The sequence below is a fragment of the Fukomys damarensis genome, unplaced genomic scaffold (assembly GCF_012274545.1).
Source record: "Fukomys damarensis isolate Sample0158 unplaced genomic scaffold, DMR_v1.0_HiC HiC_scaffold_37, whole genome shotgun sequence".
NCBI classification, from domain to species: Eukaryota; Metazoa; Chordata; class Mammalia; order Rodentia; family Bathyergidae; genus Fukomys; species Fukomys damarensis.
In genome coordinates, this window is record NW_022900949.1 from 63,820,488 (window position 1) to 63,839,849 (window position 19,362).

Here is a 19,362-nt window from a genome sequence, read left to right on the forward strand (position 1 = left end):
CATGCACTCATAGGTGGGGCTTTTGGGAGGTGACTGGATCATGGGGGTGACAAGTGAATCAGTCCACTGATTGGGTTTACAGTAGTTCTGATGTGGATAATAGAAAGACCCACGTTGGGTCTGGGTGGCACTGACCAATAAGCCTGCGGCCTGAATGGAATAAAAAGGAAAAGGAAGCTTGCTGCTTCTTGTCTGACACACCATGAACTGCTTTTCTGCCATGGTTTATGCCATATCATCCTGTCTTGGGGCCGGCCAACTAGAGACTGAAACCTCTACAAACGGTGAGGTGAAATAAATCATCCTTCCTTTAACTGTGGTTGTCTGGTATTTTGATCCAGCAAGGAGAAAGTAACTAAGTAACTTGCTCATCTTCCTGTGAAATTCCCCATTATTAAACTTGATATGCATCACGCAAAAAACTTTATTACAATGATTAGTACCGTTTTCTTGCAAATCTCTTTAAAAATAAGGATAATAACGTCTCACTACTTCTTCAAATACAGTGTCCCCCTTATCCTAACAAGTTTTGTATACTGGGTTTCACACTACCCAGAAGTTATATGAAAAGATTCATCACGACCGGATTATGAAAGCAACAGCTGCTACTTCGTAGACACCTGAGTTTGGTGCAAGGCACGTTATACAACACATAGTGCAATAACCACACAAGGCAGAAGTCAGTAAACTCACATTTACAAAGAAAAAGCCTATCTTAGGTCACATAGCTTACTAAATGGCAAAGCAGGAATCCTGCTCCAGTCTGCTCGTTCCCTCCAACTGATCACCTCCATTATCACGCCCCGATTCCACAGCACGTGCTCTTTTCACTGTTCCACAAGGCAAATGTGTTATTCAAAGGAGAAAAAAGCGTATGCCCAGATACTTCATTGAGCCCCTTAGTATTCCTGCACGAGCATTCTGAGCATAAGTGGAACCTTCCCAGTGACCCCCCACACCTGTGTGAGGCCAGGACCCTCATTCTGATAGAAGTGAGAAAATCCACTTCCCCTTTAAGGAAAGGTAACAGAAATTCCCTGGCCCAACTTTCTTCCTAGACACTATTAGCTATTTTTGCACAATTCAAAGCCAGAAAACAAGGCACAATCATTGTAGTCTTTGAGAACTTTATATATGTGTATACACACATAAATGAGAGCCAAATTCAGGAAAAACTTCCAATTTCAGAGACATACAGGGGATGGATTACTTCCGTCAGAATTTTCTTTTGGTGACTTCTTTTCTTGATATAAAGTAATCGTGAGAATTTATGAGGAAGAATTAAAATGTCTCCCAGCCCCTATAATCCATAACACTTAACTTGTCAAGAGGCTCTTGCCTGTCTTCTTACATGATAACCCCATGAAGGCAGGGATGTTCCATGTTTTTTCTTCCTTGAATCCCTAGGGTTTAGGACGTTGTTGGCAACATGGTAAGCCCTGAACAAATATTTGGATCATGACATATCAACGGGTCTTCCATGTCCTTGAGAGCTGACCTGGCTCATCTGGAACCCTGGGAGGGGGGCGGCACTGCTATTCAGCTGTCTGTAGAGGGCAGTGACAACTGGAACCACAAGCCACCTGAGCAGGGCCCACCCAACAGATTAACTGAATAAAAGCGCCAGAATTCTTGTGAAAAGTCGTCCAGGTTTAAATGGATTGTTAGGACCTTTTGTTGATGCTGTCTGTGGCTTTAAAGGCCTTAGAAATAATAAAAAATACCTACCTAAAACTTCAACTCTTACGTTATTCAGCTACCTTCTCTATCTTGTCCATCCGCACTGAAAACAAAAACAGAACAAAACAAAACCCTTTTCTGGGTGCTAATTGAAAAGCAGAACTGTTTCTGTACATAAAATGTTCTGCTATAGCCCCAAAACACACGTCAAAAGTTTTGTTGGCTTAAAGGGAAAATAAAAGGTGCAAATGTAAAGTTTCCATCTATTACAGCTTGTGTGGAACAGAGCAGGTCATGGCCAACCCTGCTATGGGAACCGGGTGCTTTGTGCAATGTAGTTCAGATATATTTTATTCAGTTTTTCTGGCCTAGTCTGAGTTAGATAATCTTTTAAATATGTCTTTCCCCTTTGCATTTGTGGAGTCTGATTTCAATCTGAAGTCTCCAGAACTCCGCACACCCACCCTGGACAGATTCTTTCCATTCTCTACATCCAGGTCTGCATAACTATTTTTGTTTTATCCAAGTTGAACAATGCAGGACTTCATAGGAAGTCTGGTTCTACAAACATGACTGAAAGGGAAAAAGCAGAAAGGACAGCTTAGAAAGAAGTAACGTACTTCCCTCTCTCTCTCACAAATCTACCCTTTTCCTCTTGAGCCACTAAGTATGAAGAAGCCAAGGTGGAAATTGTCCTGGCTGCTTTCAACACTTCACAGCAATGGCCACAGAATTTAGGGCTGGAAAGAACCTTTGACACATTATAGTGTAGGGCAGCCTGTTCGTTTTGTAACTGGAAACCACGTGGTTTAAAAAGGCTAGAGGTGGTAACAGGTGGCACAAGGACACTAAAAGAGTACTGGTGACTCATCACAGGGGCACAGCTATGGTTTCACTTCTTAGGGTGCCAGTGTCCTTGCCATTTTTTGTGGTGCTGACCTTTCAGGAAGACACCCATAGCCACAGCTTTTGAGTTCCAGCATCAGGTCCCACTGATTTCTGGGCTTAGTCACAAGCAGGCCCACGTTAGAAAACACATTAGGCTTGAAGCAACTAAGAAAACATGAGTCAATTATTTTTGTTTGTTTTTAGGGAGTTCTCTGTTCATTGCAATTTTTAAAATTTTAGGCAGAGTCTCACTATATAGTTCAGACTGGACTTAAACTCACCATGTAGCCCAATTTGGCCTCAAATTTATGGTGACCTTCCTGCCTCAGCCTCTCCAGTAAACCATTATGTCTGGCACCACAATATCAAATTAAATGCTGACATATTGTTTCCAGAGAATGTTTTACTAATGAATAAAGGATTAACTGGCTTTTAAAAGAAAGTACTGTGCTATCACTTTGTTTCCTTCTAATGACACTCAACAAACCTGTGTTCTTTTGGCTCCTTGGATTTAAATTTTAGTCTCCTGCCTCTTTCACTAGATCGTAGGTGCCTAAGTGAGTGGCATCATCCTAATCACCTTTTTTTTTTTAACTCTTCTGTGTTTAACACAAGGCTTTGCACATAGTAGCCACTCAACAAATATTTACTGAATTGTATTTCATCTGCAGCAATGTGTTTTTATTTGGATGCATAACAGTAGGAAATGTGCAGCAACGAAAAAAAGTTTTTGTAGTTCAGAAAAAGTACTCCAGCCTCAACAGTTAAGATTCACAAATGCTGGCACTATCAGTCACCATTTTATCACAGGAAGGTCTGTCCTGAGAAACTAACACAAAACCAGGTCCAAAAACAACAAAAAGTATTCCTTTTGTTTTGTTCTTGAACATATTTTTTTTTTATTGAGGTTAATATTTGCTCCATAAACTCTGAGAATAATCACGTTACTATAAGTAATTTTTTTTTTTTTTTTTTTGGTACGGGGATCGAACTCGGGTGCTTAAGAGGCAGGCGGCAGAACCACTGAGCTAAATACCCAGTAAATAATTTTAGATATATCACTAAGTAATTTTGGCAGTGAATTTTATTATATTCCTAAAATAGCACTATTTTTATCTGACAGCATGACATGTTTGAAATTCTTTACGAACTGGCAAATCCCTAGAAGACATAATACTTGAGATAACTCTAAAAAAGAAGCGAGGAACTCAGAAAACAGATAAACTTTTAAAATTTAAATCTCTGTCCTTGGTACCAGCTGCTCACAACATAAGAGGAAAGCAGACTCTTTTAGCCAAATAATGAAGTTGGATGACATGCAGATTTCCTGATTTCTTCAATTTTTAAATTTGCTTAAAAGAAAGCAGCAAGGATGATGTTGTATATCTCTACCGACCATGATGGGAAAATACTTAAATGTAACCACCTTTACCGCTGCAACTGAGTTAACTACCAGCCTTTTTACGAACGTACTATTTTTTACCCCATGAACATTTATGATGGATCCAGATCCTGCTCATCAGTGCTCAACTTCTAGTGACAGAAATACATAGATCCTTCTTTCAACAAGGGCTTGTTCACTAATAAAAACCACTGGTGTTTTGACTAATGTGTGAGGTGTAATTCAGGTACAGGTGAAGAGACACATAAGGGGTCTACGAGTAAAGAGGTAAATTTAAATGTAAATTGAGGGAGAATGTGGAGTTTTCTGTTACTTGAATAAGGGGAGAAAGGAGGGACAGAGGGATGATCTAGAGGTAATCCAGACGGCTGGAGCTTTGGACAAAGGTGGCAGGCAGGGTTCATCTGAAGGAATGCTGGAGAGCTAGTGGGAGGTTTAGAGCCTGGGACTTCTTTTTGAAAGGTTTGCTCTTCATGAGCTAGGCCCCAGGCATCCATTGAGAAGTTCTGATCAGGAAATAACATGACCCAATCTATGCTTTTGTAAATACTTCTGGGACAGTGGTGTGAAGATAAACTGAAGATGTGGGAGTAACTCTGGTGATCAACAAGAAATGTTTGAACAAAGGGTTAGGATGGAGATGCTTTCTTCCACTGCTATGAACTGTTTAACTAGCAGCTAGTAGATGTAGACCTTTGCTGTGGATGGAGCTTTGAGTTGTTTATTAATGTAGATGAAAGTGATCAGTGTAGGTAATTAAAATGATTACCTGGTTTTTGTGTTGTTGGCAGTAATAAGATGAGGATTTAGGAAACAGGCAGGCATAGGGAGAAAGTATCGTTGACTTTTGCTTAAGTGACTAATACTGTGTAGGATCGCTGAGACATGTAGTACCTTAAACTCAGCTAGACATTTCGTTCCAGAACTCAGCAGATATAAATACTTAGTTCGGATAACAATGGTAGGAGGAGTCAAGAAGCTATGAGGTTGTCCAGTGAGAGTATATATAGTGGGGAAAGAAAACGTCTAGAAACTATTTGGCTAACTGAATTGGTGCCTCAAAAATTTATAATTTCTCTGAAGTAACCTACAATATAACCCTATAGGAGTCAATAGTCTCAACTCTGTCCCTTCAGTTTTAGGTATGGGACATGTATTTTTCCAACAAGACCTTGGGATTACAGAAAAAATCTGATTCTTTGAGGTGTAACTGCAGGCTATGTGAACATATTAAAAGCAGTAGGTATTGTTTGTTTGACTCTACAGAGGGAGAGCTTAAACCTGATGCTATGTAAAGAAAGGAAAAACAAACAACATAGAAACTTGCAAGTGGAAAATAAGTCAGAAACATTCATCTAAAGAAACTACAATAAAATAAGAGTATTGTATTATTCTATATCTTATCGGCTCAGGCCTATCTATTTGATACAATTACTGTCAAAGTGTTTCTGACTACTTTAGCGAAAGGCATTATCTTGTGCAGACTTCCATAAAATTAAATTTGAACCAAATTATATAAAAAGGAACTAACAAATTCTGGGATTCCCACTCGGAGAATGGTATGTACTTATAAAGAAGTCTTGTATGTGGATTCCAGTCACAGAGCAAGTACATCACAATCTAGGGTGTATGAGCTGAGGACTTCATTTTTTTTCTGTTGCCCAAGTAATTCCAAAAAGAAGCCAGCTATTATAACCTTTGCATTCAGTGTTCTGGGTGTGAGGAAAGACAAAAAGTTAGCACTGTACTACAGAAAGACCTAAGAAGTTGTAATATACTTGTGCCTTTCAGAAGGTCATGGAAAGGACCCAAAATGTACTGCTAAGGTATTCATGCCATTGACCAAACCTTCATTGAAATGTACACATTTTGGCTTTTGACTATCCTAAAGAGAAGACTCATTAAAAAAAAAAATCAACACATATAAGGACAAGGAATGAACAATGTAAAGTAGACTACAATATGATTATAAAACTGAGACTGTATTAACTTCAAGAAGAGAACATCAAGCAATAGCTCAATGGCTACCTTTAAAATTTAAAAAAAAATTCTATATCTTACATTATCCAGTCTGTAATACTGTATTATAGTTTTGAAAGATGTTACCCCTGGGGAAAAAGCAATGGTATAGAAGGGTTGTCAGTTATTTCTTACAACTGCATGGAAACTGCAATCTCAACAAAATTTTAATCAGAAAAAAATCCCCCCAAAAACAAATAAAAACAAGCAGTCATTTTAGTCATTTCAGAAAAATTAGCCATAATCTGTCTGTAGACATTTTACAGGCCTAGCAATTATTAATATGTGTGTGTGTATACATATATGTATATACTTGTAAGAAATATCTCAGGTGATAAATTTACCCAGTATAATTTGATCATACCACCAATCATATATGTGCTCTTTCCCAGACACTAAACATGCATTGCTATTTGCTGTCCTAGATAATACATTTATTCAAATATAGATCCAGAAGCCAGAAAGTCCAGTCTGTGTTTCAGGACACCTCAGTGCTGCAGAAGTTCCTGAAGTTGAGTAAGGACTGCAAAGTACTGACAATTACATTAGCAATTTTGTGTAACCTGTATCTCATTTATTAGAACAGAACAGTCTTATAATCAAGCAATCCCACTGCACATAGTAGTTTATACCTTTCTTGACACATTTTCCTCCCTGTTGTACAGTTTACTACATCATGTCTTGTCTACCTGCGGCTGTTGTTCACTTCTGCTTTTCCCAGGGATTAATAAAATCTGGACTTAGTCTTCCAGAATAGAAATTAAATAAATGAATGAGTGAAAAAACCAATGGATACATGAAAGAATAAGCGAGTGCGTAAAACAATTCCAGCATCTTTTGCAATTTATGTGTTAACGCCAAAATCAAGTTAGTATATCTGGTTTTCACTTGTTCATTCATTTGTTAATTCAGTTTTAACTGAGAACTTTCTCTGTGTTGGGCACTGAGAATTTAACACAAAAGGAACACCACCTGTTGTCCAGGGCCCAGAAGAATAGGAGAGAAAGGGCAACATCAGCAGATCTATAGATTTAAGTGAGCACCATACATGCTGAGAAATGCGTTAGATGCATCCATATAATGCACAAATAATACTTAATAGTTAATGAGAAGTACAGATGTCACTCATAAGCAAAGATTAAGAGCATTGAAAGACCACTTGTGAGAGTAATTCCCGGTATCTCCTATTTGGCAAGGGTAGCATTAAGAAGAGTGTTACGTGAACCTGTTTAGAAAGTGGATGGAGTTATGGGATGCTTAACTAATAGAAAAAGGTGGAGCTTCAGCCGAAGGGAATCCTGGACAAAAGGGAAGGCAGAAAGTAGGCTTGAAAAAGCTGTGGGTTACTTGAGATAAGGTGTTTCTAAGAACATTGTCCATGAACGAGTTGGAGAGCACAATGAAGTAAGAAGGAACTAAAGATACTGGCGTGTTGAAGAGCACCTTAGTGAACAGCAATTAAATTTCTTTAATTTCCAGACCCATGTTTTCAGTGTAATATAATTAGATGCTTTTAAAGGTTCTTAGTCAAAAGAGGACACTGCACTTTTTGACATTTTTCTGGGAGCCCTCTTATGAAAGAACACACCAGAAAATGGAAGGTACATACTCATTCTTGTCCACCTTTTCTCGGAGCTTCTTTAGTTGCTTACTTTGGCTGAATTTCAAATTTTGAATTATATTCTCAAAGTATTCATCTTCTTTGTAGTTCAGCTGTATTACATACAAGATTTTGGGAAAAAAATATTAAAGCCCGCATCTTCAAAATGTTTGCCAAACAACCCATCTTCTTAAGTTTTATCAGTTAATAAGGTTAAGAGACAGTATTTAAAACATGCCAAAGAAGGACTTAGTTGTAATTAGCCCCATTCTGTATTATAGGATAGTACTATTCTAGCTGAATTACAGCTTCAGTCTGTTTTTTTAATCAACCAAATGAAACCAAATGTCAAGCCAGGCTCTCACGATATTGCATTAATCCTCACATAACAGATGAGCGTAACAGCACATTCCTGTTTAAGCCCACATGCAGGCCTAGCACTGTTCTCAGCATTTTAAATATACTCGTGTGTAATCCTTACTACAATCCTATGAATGAAGGACTGCAATCTATTTTAAAGTTGAAGAAAGTTCAGTTGCTTGGCTTGCCCAAGTTTGTCTGAGTGGTGAGACTGAAATTTGGCTTTGAGTCTATGCTCTTACAGCCACTGCACCCTTATCATAAGAGACCCTCGGGACTTGTAAGGTATAGACAGCTCATGCCAAAGGAAAATTAAGTTTTTCTGCCTGCAGAAAGAGAAGATAGAGCACTTCAACTTGGAAACCTCCATGTTAGCCTAATAAACAATGGATTATGAACCACCGTCATCCCTGGATTTGGGCAAGGATCGTGTCGTTCTCATCAGGCTATCAAGTACTGGTGGTAGCCACAAAATTAGCAGTAGGAATTTTAGCTGGGTCTGAAATCAGCGCTATAGTGACTTTGACCCACTCTCTTCTCTTTTAATAATTACATTATCAGGGGAGAATAAAAGTTTCTGGTTCTCTAATATCAGATTTACTTTTGTTTTTTAAATATAGGAGGTATGACCTGGTTTATCTAATGGGAGGAGTAACTGGAAAGTGGGAGAAAACTGGATTCTTGGAATTTCAGAGCTGTATAAAGAGGTGACAAGGAGCCCTGGTGCTGCCTGCTGTTCATTACCACGACATCGCCTACTCCCCCATGTACTTTGAAGGACACCTGGGTCTCCTTACTATTCTTCAAATGGAATGCATGGAAACCGAAGTAATAAAACCAGTGTAATGAAACACAGTCCAGTCTAATGAAACGCAAGGCTAAATAAAAATTGTAGCTTTAGCATCTGTGTTAAGGTTTTATATAATAAGACCTGCAGTTTTAGGCTAGTTTGTGCAATTTGGGGTATCCCGCAGCTAGAAATAACATTGTCACCAGTCCCAGGTATCATTAGCTAGAGCTTTTGTAGAAACTTACCTCAAGGTATTCATTATTCAGTTTGTTATCATTTGAAACAATGTCATCAGGATAGCCTATCCTTTCTTTAATTGCTAAGGCCTGTGAAAATTATAATATTGAAGGTGAAGATAATTATAGAAGTTTCAAACACAAACATTATAATTTTCCCCAGAAAGGCAACTGAATAACACACTTTACACTGTGTACAAAAGGAATATCTGACAACACTCAACCAGAGTTCTTTGCAATGAACTTTTCCTTGGATTAAAAAACGAAACAGGTATGCTGTCCTCCTACAAGCTGCAGCTTTCTCAAGAAAACCAAAATGGAAACTGACAAAAGTCATTGTTTCACATATACTGTATTTTTATGAACTTTTTTCCCTGAAGGATTTTTCTCTTTAATTTTATAGAGGAGGCAATATTTAGAGCTTCCATCCTTGCGAGATATAATTATCTTTCCACTTCATTGATTTGGTGGAGGAAACACATAAGGGCTTTCACAGGTTTAGTGCTCCAACTCTTTCTGAATATCAGTTCCTGGAGTTTCTGGAGTTTCTATGTTTTCTCTCCAAAATCAGTGTACCTAGCTACAAGGTAGATGAATGACATTTCAAAGATGTAGAAAACAGAGTTTTCCTTTTTACCCTGGCTCATATTTACCCCTTTCCATTACTATTTATAAATTTTATTTTTATTATTTTAAAATGATTTTACTTATTATTATCATTTCATTATTGTTACTTGCTTATTACTTGCTAGTTCCATTTTTTTCATTTCTCTCTTATTTTTGTAACATGCTTCACTTTTGATTTATTGTATCCTATTGCTCTTAAGTGATCTAATTAATTGAAGATTTTCACCGAGAATGAAGCTTTTATCTCTGAGTTATCTGGTTTGTCATCAAGTGGCTATGGTTTTGTTACAAATCTGTTGTATAAGCCCAGGGCTTCTCCAAAGATCAGGCAGTAAATATGTCATTTAGGCCAAGCCTAATTTCTTATAAATTTCCATACTTTCTTCTATTCTCACCCCTTTCTCACAAGGATTATTTTCCCACTTTTCCTTTATTTCCTAGAAGACATTTTCCCTTAGAGGGTTCTCAGAGACACAAATTCTACAGAAAATAAAAGGTACTAAATAAAAAGGTTGTCGTCAAATACTCTGGGTAAATGCTATAGGAAAAAAGCACCTTTCCTTATTTCCAGACTTCTTTAAATTTGAAAATGTTTAAGATTCTAAGGTTAGAATCTAAGCTTTGTGTAAGTGTCCAAGAAAAGGAATGAATTTCTGAATATATTCATTCAACATATGTCCAAGTATCCTGTAAGAGGCAGGTACTCTTTTAAGGACTGAGGACACAAAGCCAGGCAAAATTTTCTTCCGCCACAAAGCTTGCTGAAAAGAGCCATGGTGGACAGTGGCATCAATATAAACATATTTTAGGTCTGGTGCCATATGACCACCCCTAGAAGCACATTACGTAGCCCAGGGTGGGATCAGACAAGCTTTCTATAAAAAGTGTTTTCTAAACTCTTTTGACTATGGAACTCCTCCGTGGAAATGCGCAGGTCCAGTGTTTTATGACACACTTTGGAAATGCAGAGCTAGAAAAATCCAGTTGTCCAGATCAAACACAGCTGTGTCACAGACAGCTAAGACACTAAAGAAGAAATGCAACCTGAGTGTCTGAGGAATTGGCAAGAATGACGGAAAGACTGCTGGATCTGTGACTAAATTCTAACCCACCCACCTTGAGGCTTTCTTGAGAGCTGAAAAAAAGGACAGCATTTCCATTTCATTTAATGCTGAAGAAGCACTGGACCAGAAACTGATTGTAATAGGTTTATTACGGACTCCCATATTAGTCCAAAGAATGATCTGTTCTTTCTTCTACCCTAACTACAGGGGAACGATCTGAGTGGCTGTGCTCAAAAGCAGGTTCACAGATTTTTACATAATGTAAAAGACACAGGGTCACAGTCACTGGAAGCCTAATATTTCCTTAGTTTTATTTAGAAATCTTAGTTTTATTTCTACATGATTTTAAAACTTTCAACAAAAGCTTCTCATTAAATGTTGATGCAAATAATTATAAAAAGTATCCCTTTAACCACAGATCTTATAACACACAAATGATGACGAAATATAAAGACCCTATTAAAAAATGGGCATCTGAAATGAACAGACATTTCCCAGACAAAGAAGTAAAAGCAGCAATAAGGGGAAAAAAATGAGAACCAAGACCTGTCATGTAAAGATACAAGATCCCAATGATGAATGTAACTATGCTGTATACCTAAAATGTACCAATAAGTTCAATGAGAGAAAAAAAAAAGTGAAAAAAAAAAAAACCCCAACCTAAATAGGGCATGGTTTAAAAGGTTAAGTGAACTTTTACATTACAAATTAAGGGGACATGATTTTGAACCACTGGTAGTGATCTTTTAGGTTATGTTTTGTAGAAGAATAAACTGTATGAACCACTCATATATTAGTTCTTTATTAATTCACATAGGATTTCTCTCATTTTCTAAAGTCTTCCTTTAAAGAAAGGAAAAAGGGTAGTACTTTAAAAGCTTTAAATTAAATATAAATGGTGCTTATTGCAGAGAAAAAAGATGAAAATCAATAGAAAATGTCTTTACCCATGATATTGTTCCTGGAAACATTATAGCTTGAAGGAACTGGAAATTTTTATACACAAGCTAAGAGTACATTTTTCCTAAATGGTTTTAAAGTTAAACTTTTCTTATGAGAAAACCCTACTTTGATACATCTGTGTGGTTCTTTACCTTTTCTTCAGCTTTCTTTTTTGTTTCGGCATCCATCCAGGTGAGCTCATCTAAAGTTTGAATAAAAACTTCCCGAATCTGCGCAATCAAATCCTCAACCTCAAATCCAAAGTACAGAAGCCAAATTAGGCTCTCCCTTAAGTCATTGTAACAGATTTTAAAAAGCAAAGCTACATGCTACATTTATATGATGTAATATGCTAACAAATACTTACAGACAACTGAGATGCAGACAATGAACATAAGGGATCCTTATATTTTAAAGCAACATTGCTGCTATCAATGTTTCTAATTAAATAGGCCTTAAATATATACATTTTAATTTTAAAAATTTCAGAATGTTGTGGTCCCCACAGTCATTATAAGAACTAACATAGTATTAAACTTTCACTAACATTAGTGGTTTAGTTAAGCATAAAGGAGCATTTCAATAAATTCTTCACCATGTCATTAAATTCTACTGTCTTTGTTTTAGAAACAGTGAAAAATGGAGTACACTTCTTACACTTCAAACCCTGACTGACTTTCTAGGTATTTAAGGTAACATTAACTTTTGACTAATCTGGATATTAGGAGGGTTTATAAATGACTGTTCAGTTGGACGTGTGACTGGGTACTCTAAATACACTGCTGCATCTGGAGAATGGATCGTCACTTTTAAATTAAACCACATGAGAAACCGAGACTGTAATTAAACTCTTGAGGGATAGAGCAAGCTTGAGATTTGTTAGTAAACAATTACACGTTATTATTTGGCGGTCCTCTACCTGATTATTAAAAACTTCAGCCAAATTATGGACAATTACAATTGCCCATCAGCGGAAACAAAGTAAGAGAGCATTGCAGAGTTAATAACGTATCATGTTGAAAACTTTACCACATGTTTACTCTCTCCAGCAAATGCTGCTTCCACGTACAGCCTTCCCACAGCGTTTTCCATATTGCCATTCACATAGTTTGCACAACGTCTCCAAGTTGCTGTTTCTGATGTTGTGCCATAAAGGGCCTATAAAAGAGAAAAAAGAAAAAGGCCAGGAGTAGAGGGCAGGAGTACAAATTTCACACGCGTCTATCCTTTATGTCTCATTCAAATCCTTGTACTACTCATCACTTCTTCTCTCAAAGCAGGTGCCCCTAGCTTAACGATAAAATGCAACCCGATACTTAAAAATGATCTGAAAATAAGGTCTATTTTCAAAGGCATGTCCCAGGATAGGTTTTGGCTATTACAAGTTAATATCTTTCTAGAAAGCTTTAGAAAAAAATACAACACTGTACCCACTGCATAAATATAAATGTGAAGTAATGTTCAATAAATGTAACAGGGGGATATCTTGCACACAAGAAAACACATATCTGCTTTTTAATGTTTTAACTGAACTTCAGATACTCTACAAAAACTAAATTGCATAAATTTAAGTGTAAACAAGGGAATTAACTTGGTAAGGGAAATTTAACACGGTAACATTTTATATTTTTACCTAAAAATGTGTCTACATATTATGTTTAAGGATTAAAAGTGGGAATTATCAACCCTCACAGTTATTTTCTTTTCAGGACACCAATCAGTAAGTTTGTTAGGCTTTCTCCTTCCTCAATCCCTACTGCCCACTCCCCTTATCATAAGACTAAAACGCTGACTACTTCAATAACACAAGAACAGCCTAAGTAAAGGCTTGGAGTTTATGCTCTCTACATGGATTGTCCACATCAATGCAGTCCATCTGTTTGTGTGTCCAGTGTGCTATGAGCATCTGAAAATCAGGTTAATTGAGAAAGACAACCCTGCAATGGCTTCAAACACAATGATAACAACGACAACAATAATAAATCAGTGCAGCGTTCTTTCATAAAATGTTCATTTAACCAATGGTTACTCGTTACAGGGCTTTGCGATCCTGATATCACAGGTAATCATCTTTGGATGGCAAAGCCATGATAACTGACCTCCTTGCTAGGTAATATATACCCTAAATATGTGCAAAATAAACAAATTTGGCATTGTATTTTTTGCAAAGTTCACCACATTCTAGCAGAATGCATGGCAAACTTTGGTAACCATGCATCTCTTTATGCTTTAAGTCTTAAGAAAAGAGAGATTTTTTCTTCACCTTGCGGAAAGCATTTCTGGACTCCTTGTAGGTTCGGCTGAGGCTGCTTACAAGATCCATTATGAACCTCCAGGACATTAAATTTTGAAGATCTCTGTATAAAAAAACCCACCACCCAGCAACAGAAAAAATGAGGCTGCAAAGCTTCTAAAGAGTGATATGAAATGTAAACTTTAAGGACATGGGCACTCTGGCATACCTACCTGGCAGAATATTTGGTAAGAATGGGTTTAAGTTTGATTAAATATTCTGGAGCATACACAACCACCTCTTCCTCGTTTGGAATATTAATATTCACAGTTGACATGATTTCATTTGTGAAATTGGACCAACTGAATGGCTGGAAAAAAAGCAGGCATAAAGCATTAAGCAATTATGGATTTCTTTTCGTAATTCTTCGATTGCATTATCATGAGAAGGTGAGACATTGAAGGGTGTCAGCTGCATTACAAACAATCATCCCGATGGTCAGTTGTTTATTTGTTTGGGATTTTTTTCTTCAAGTTTTTCAATCAGGCTTTGAAGAAAAATTAGTTCTTGCAATATGTTATCTAGACAGCAGAATTATACCAACCACCCCAGAGCAAAAACGAAACCTTTAAACTTTGAGACATACAAATTAGAAATTAGGCTCAATACATTCTTATTCTAAATACTTTAAACAGAATAAAAATGAACTTAGCTTTAAAAATAAAGTCTTTTAGATAAATAAAGTCTTAGATACGGAAGGAGGGAGGAGTTGGAGGGGGGGTGGTTCAAAGTAGAGCAGGGAAATAGGGAAAAAATAAGAACCGAGACTGATTATGTAAATGTACAAATTTCCAACAATGAATGTCATTATATTGTATACACTACATGTACCAGTAAAATTAATTAAAAATAAATAAAGTTTATTTTGTTTATGCAAAAAATGAAAATGCCTATCAAGTGTTTGACTTTTACAAGTAGGCATTAATAAACAGTTCAAGCACAGCAATACACCTCAATGGGTCTCCCGCCACAAATGTAAGCATAGTGTCACAGCAAAGGCACAGTGTTACAAAACAAACAAAAGAATAAATTTGAAATAGTTCTATTGGCCTGTCAGCATCCAGGTTTTTTACTTCAGAAGCTAGGTTTACAGTTTAGAAAAGACAGAATCTTGTCTAATACACCTTAAATTAGAATGAAGAGTATTTAAAATGATCAATATCTTAAATTCAACTGTCTAGTTACACACAGAGAGGTCATTGACTAAGTAGAAGATGCAATGCTATATCCTTGACTTCTTTTGATGGTTTGGGCCAGCCTTTCAAAACACATTTATTGAACACATGGTATATTAGAAAGTTCAAAGTAAGAAATGTCTAATTCAGTACATTACAACTTTTAGAAAAGTTCGTGTTTCCCACAATTAGTGCCAAGCAGAATTCTATCACTGACTTTGACAGTTCATACATTTTCTATGAATACTACTTCTTCTCCCAACTCTGTGTATTAACTAACATACAAAAATAAATTCAGAGACCTAGAAGAGATTAGCAGGGACTAGCTAAGCAAAAAGAAGTCAATTTCAGTCTTTAAATAGGATCTATGAAACAGTTTCTTCTTATTTTTGTATTCCAGTTTTCTGCTATTGTTCTGAACTCTGTAGACATCCTTGATGAGAATATGGAAAGTTCTATGAATAAATTACCCTGTTTTAGGAGTTAAAAGGAAATTTAGTGTTTTAGTATTTGACAGCCCAGGTCAAATGACTACACAATGGGCTCAAAAAAGTTTTCATTTGTTCCAAGCCCTTTTCTACAGCAAGTTCTGACATTATTTTACATCTGCCATGAAAAGAATATTACCGATCATTCTAGATAAATATACACGTTTTTAAGTAGCCCCCCACCAATGTCTGATATCATTTAAATTTATTTCGGAATTCAATTTATTTCAGTAAATATATAATGACTTTTAAAAACAGCATTTCAATGTCACAGTTTTAGGAAATGGCAGAGTAAGAAGCGACATAAAACTTTCTACTTACCTTTCCACTTATCTCCAGTGAAAAATTCTTTTGGAGCTGAGCCAAAGTCATTTTGTTGTAAAGAAGCATTGGGTCATTTCGATCTTCAGATTTGGTTGTAGCCTATGGGTATAATTTTTGATCATTAATTTGAAACTAAGAAAAATATAAGTTTATGTGAGTTAAAAGAAATATAGGACATGTGTAAAAAATCTGACAGGTTCTATTCTATATTTGTTTTGTAATTTATTTTAGCACACCAAAAGAAGTGAAGTTTAAGAGATTTTTATGTATGCAGTATAATAAAAAATATGGCAAAGGTTTAAATTTAAAAATTATTACAGTAAAAGACACATTGCCCATAATTTCCTTCAAATAACTCCCCCTGGACTTTTTTGTTTTTTGGTACCGGAGATCGAACTCGGGTCCTTGCGCCTGCGAGGCAGGCCACCGAACCACTGAGCTAAATCCCCAAAATTTAAAATTGTTCAAAAATCTTTTCAAATTGGGCATGATGGTACATGTCTCTAAACCCAGCACTCTGGGAGGACAAGGCAGGGAGATTGAGAGTTTGAGCCCAGTCTGTGCAATTTAGGAACTTAGCAAGATCCAGTCTCAACATAAAAACTAAAAAGGCCTGGTGATGTAGCTTAGTGCAAAAGGCCTAGGTTCAATTCCCAGTACCACAGAGACAGACAGACACACACACACAGACACACACAGACACACACACACAGATTCATTTCATACTTTGATATCTGCCAAGCCACATAAGCAATATTGTGGGCTGTAGCTGATGGGCAGCTCAGTAATATCTGTAGCTATTTCATATTATAACTTCTTTAGATATAGTCACCTCTGTCTCGTCTCTCAAATATTCTCTCTCCTATACCCACCTATCATTCAATGTACTAGTTAAAATTCAGTTGTAATAGTTTCTACAACAATATATGGCAAATTCCTAGAATACAGATACAGAACAATCAGGCTGCAGGTTAACTGAGAAGAATGCTTTCTACTTTCGTGACTGTCCTTCCATTCTTCCTTGCTAGTTTTATGTTTTGTATTCAACAAAATCCAATTTTGTGATTTACACTGAATGTGAAAAAGCAAAGAAATATCAAATTTCTATCTTGTGGTTTCAATGAGTAAAAGCAAATTCAAGTGAGAAGAAATAAAGGGTTAAAGTTTAAAAATGGGTATTATTACTTAGTGCCAATGTTTACTATCACCTTTAGGTAATGTATCTGTTTACTTATTGAAAACAAAACAATTACTAGAGAACATTTCCTGCATGTAGTAAAATGGTGGACCCTGTTAGAGATACACAGATGATGCAGAGATAACTAAAACCTCATGCCAATGTCAAAATCTAAGATAGGTGAAAAATTATAGTCAGATATTTCTGAGGTAAAATGAAGCTACCACTACAGGCCCAATGCTAGTCAAAGTGGGACACAGCCTGGGAAAATAGGAGTGGTGAAATCCAAGCAGGGAACTGTTCTTTAGCAATTCTGGTCCCAACACAGAGCCAAGTGCAAACCATCAAACTGCTATTGGTACAGCTGCAGCTCTAAGCAGTCTGGCTATGATTAAGGATATTTGGTTTCCCGTGGCCCCAGGAAAACTAGAATTGCCCTTCAAGATCTTCACTCTTCAAGACTCTGATGAAGTTCGCCAGTATCAGTGGGCAGATGAGCATCTGGGGGTCGCTGTTGCTGTTTGCAATTTCAGTGAACTCTGTGGGTCCTGGATTGAGTCTTGTCATGAGTTCTACTGGTAACCTGGATTTCACTTAGAATTTGCTTGCTAGGGAGTGCACATTCCCATCAAAGAAGAGTGAGAGATTCCAAATGTTTGTGTGGGACCAGCAGAGATGCAAAAACATATCCTTGGCTTTCTTGCGAAGTTCTTTGCATCTGGTCCTCCCTGCGCTCAGCAGTTGACTGTCTGCAATCAGTGGTATCACAATGCCCTTTGGTCTTGTTCAGGGGGGTAATTCTGCTCAGCTCAGGGATAGAGATAATCACTGTGATCACTTTAAATTTTAAAATAAACTTGTTCAGAAAAACTATAACAGCTTTGTGTCATGAGTCTCAAGGCTATCTATCAAGAGTTTGACAGTAGATGGTAAAAGTTGTGATGTAAACTACTTGTAATAGGCAATTAAGTATATCCAGTTTAATATTTGTCAAATTTAGTGTCTCTTGGATGGTGGAGTCTCATTTACTATAAAATGCTATGGTTTCAAAGATTTTTTGGAAGTCAGTGATGCATTACCATGCTATACATTTTTATCACTTGGTTAGAGTTACCCTTGTACCCTTAAAATATAATAGAGGTGCAAAGAAAAAAAGCAGTTGTCATTATTCAGTATATCAGAAAAAAAATGTGTTTTACATTGGCAATTTCTTTTTCCAATTCCATAACTTTCTTCATTTCCAAAGAGAGTTGATTTTCATCAATAGGCAATCCTTCTTCTTGACGAATCAATTTGGCCACAGAAATCATAAAATCCACATATGCATTACAAGCCTGCAAGAAATAAATAATAGATTGTTTTGGAGAACCTTCTAAATATTCATGATGGTACTTTAAGTTAAAATATTTTTTCAACTCAATATTAATTTCTGGTAGCAAAGAAAGCACATTCAAATAGAAATCTTTTCCTACGTACTGAAAGAAGTGGCCTGCACAGATTCTCAGAGGGTCAATACATATTTTAATTAGAGCATAAAGCAGAGCAGCAAAGTAGCACTTTGAAAGTACTAAGTAATTTATGACCATTTGGTTACAGAGATCATGTAATTTTTAATTTGCAAGCAAGTTATTTTCTTTTATTAAAATGCATTTGCAAAACACTTGATAAGTAGTTATAATTTTTTTCCTTAAATAATAATATATTCCTTCACCGAGTCTGTTTTCTAGGTTCTTTGTGCTCCTATATAATTATTTTTTCAACTAGTTATGGAGAGATAGCCACAAATTCGTGTAATATGATTAGGGTATCTTCATAAGTGTCTCTTCAGATTAAGCAGTAATTTTTTAGGAGGTTGCGCTGGAAGCTGCTTTGGCACATTCCTATGGGTTTCAGTTAATCCCTTGACACTCTCCTTATTGCCAAATTGTACTCCATGATAGGGTTAGATTTTAGAGTGCTTCAGAGAACTCAATTTCTTGATATTTCAACTTTATATGCATTTTAGTGCATGAAAATAAACTATAAGGCCGGGGATTTAGCTCAGTGGTTCCAGCGCCTGCCTTGCAAGTGCAAGGACCTGAGTTCGATCCCTGGTATCAAATAAATAAATAAGTAAATAATAAACTAGTTCTATTACCAACCTTTTACAGAATAAACAAATGTCTTACTTAAGTTCAGTGACATTAAACCAGCAAATCCCATCTCACTGTTGTTGTGTCTCAGCCACTGCTGCTTGTATCTATTATTATTCATCACCAATTAAAATAATAATCTCATCTCATTTAAATTTATCCAAA

General features: G+C 36.5%; 1 protein-coding gene across 4 annotated transcripts in view; it reads right to left on the reverse strand.

Moving 5' to 3' along the window:
- Mme (membrane metalloendopeptidase) overlaps nucleotides 1-19,362 on the reverse strand; it is a 142,019-nt gene that overhangs the window by 20,357 nt on the left and 102,300 nt on the right. For all 4 annotated transcript variants that reach the window (XM_033759764.1, XM_010636896.1, XM_010636898.3 and 1 more), the window contains exons 9-16: nucleotides 18,265-18,399; nucleotides 15,886-15,987; nucleotides 14,075-14,211; nucleotides 13,872-13,965; nucleotides 12,638-12,766; nucleotides 11,761-11,859; nucleotides 8,985-9,065; nucleotides 7,599-7,702 (exon numbers count right to left, since the gene is read on the reverse strand). In XM_033759764.1, the coding sequence (XP_033615655.1) occupies nucleotides 7,599-7,702; nucleotides 8,985-9,065; nucleotides 11,761-11,859; nucleotides 12,638-12,766; nucleotides 13,872-13,965; nucleotides 14,075-14,211; nucleotides 15,886-15,987; nucleotides 18,265-18,399 (881 nt within the window). The remainder of the gene's footprint in view (nucleotides 1-7,598; nucleotides 7,703-8,984; nucleotides 9,066-11,760; nucleotides 11,860-12,637; nucleotides 12,767-13,871; nucleotides 13,966-14,074; nucleotides 14,212-15,885; nucleotides 15,988-18,264; nucleotides 18,400-19,362) is intronic.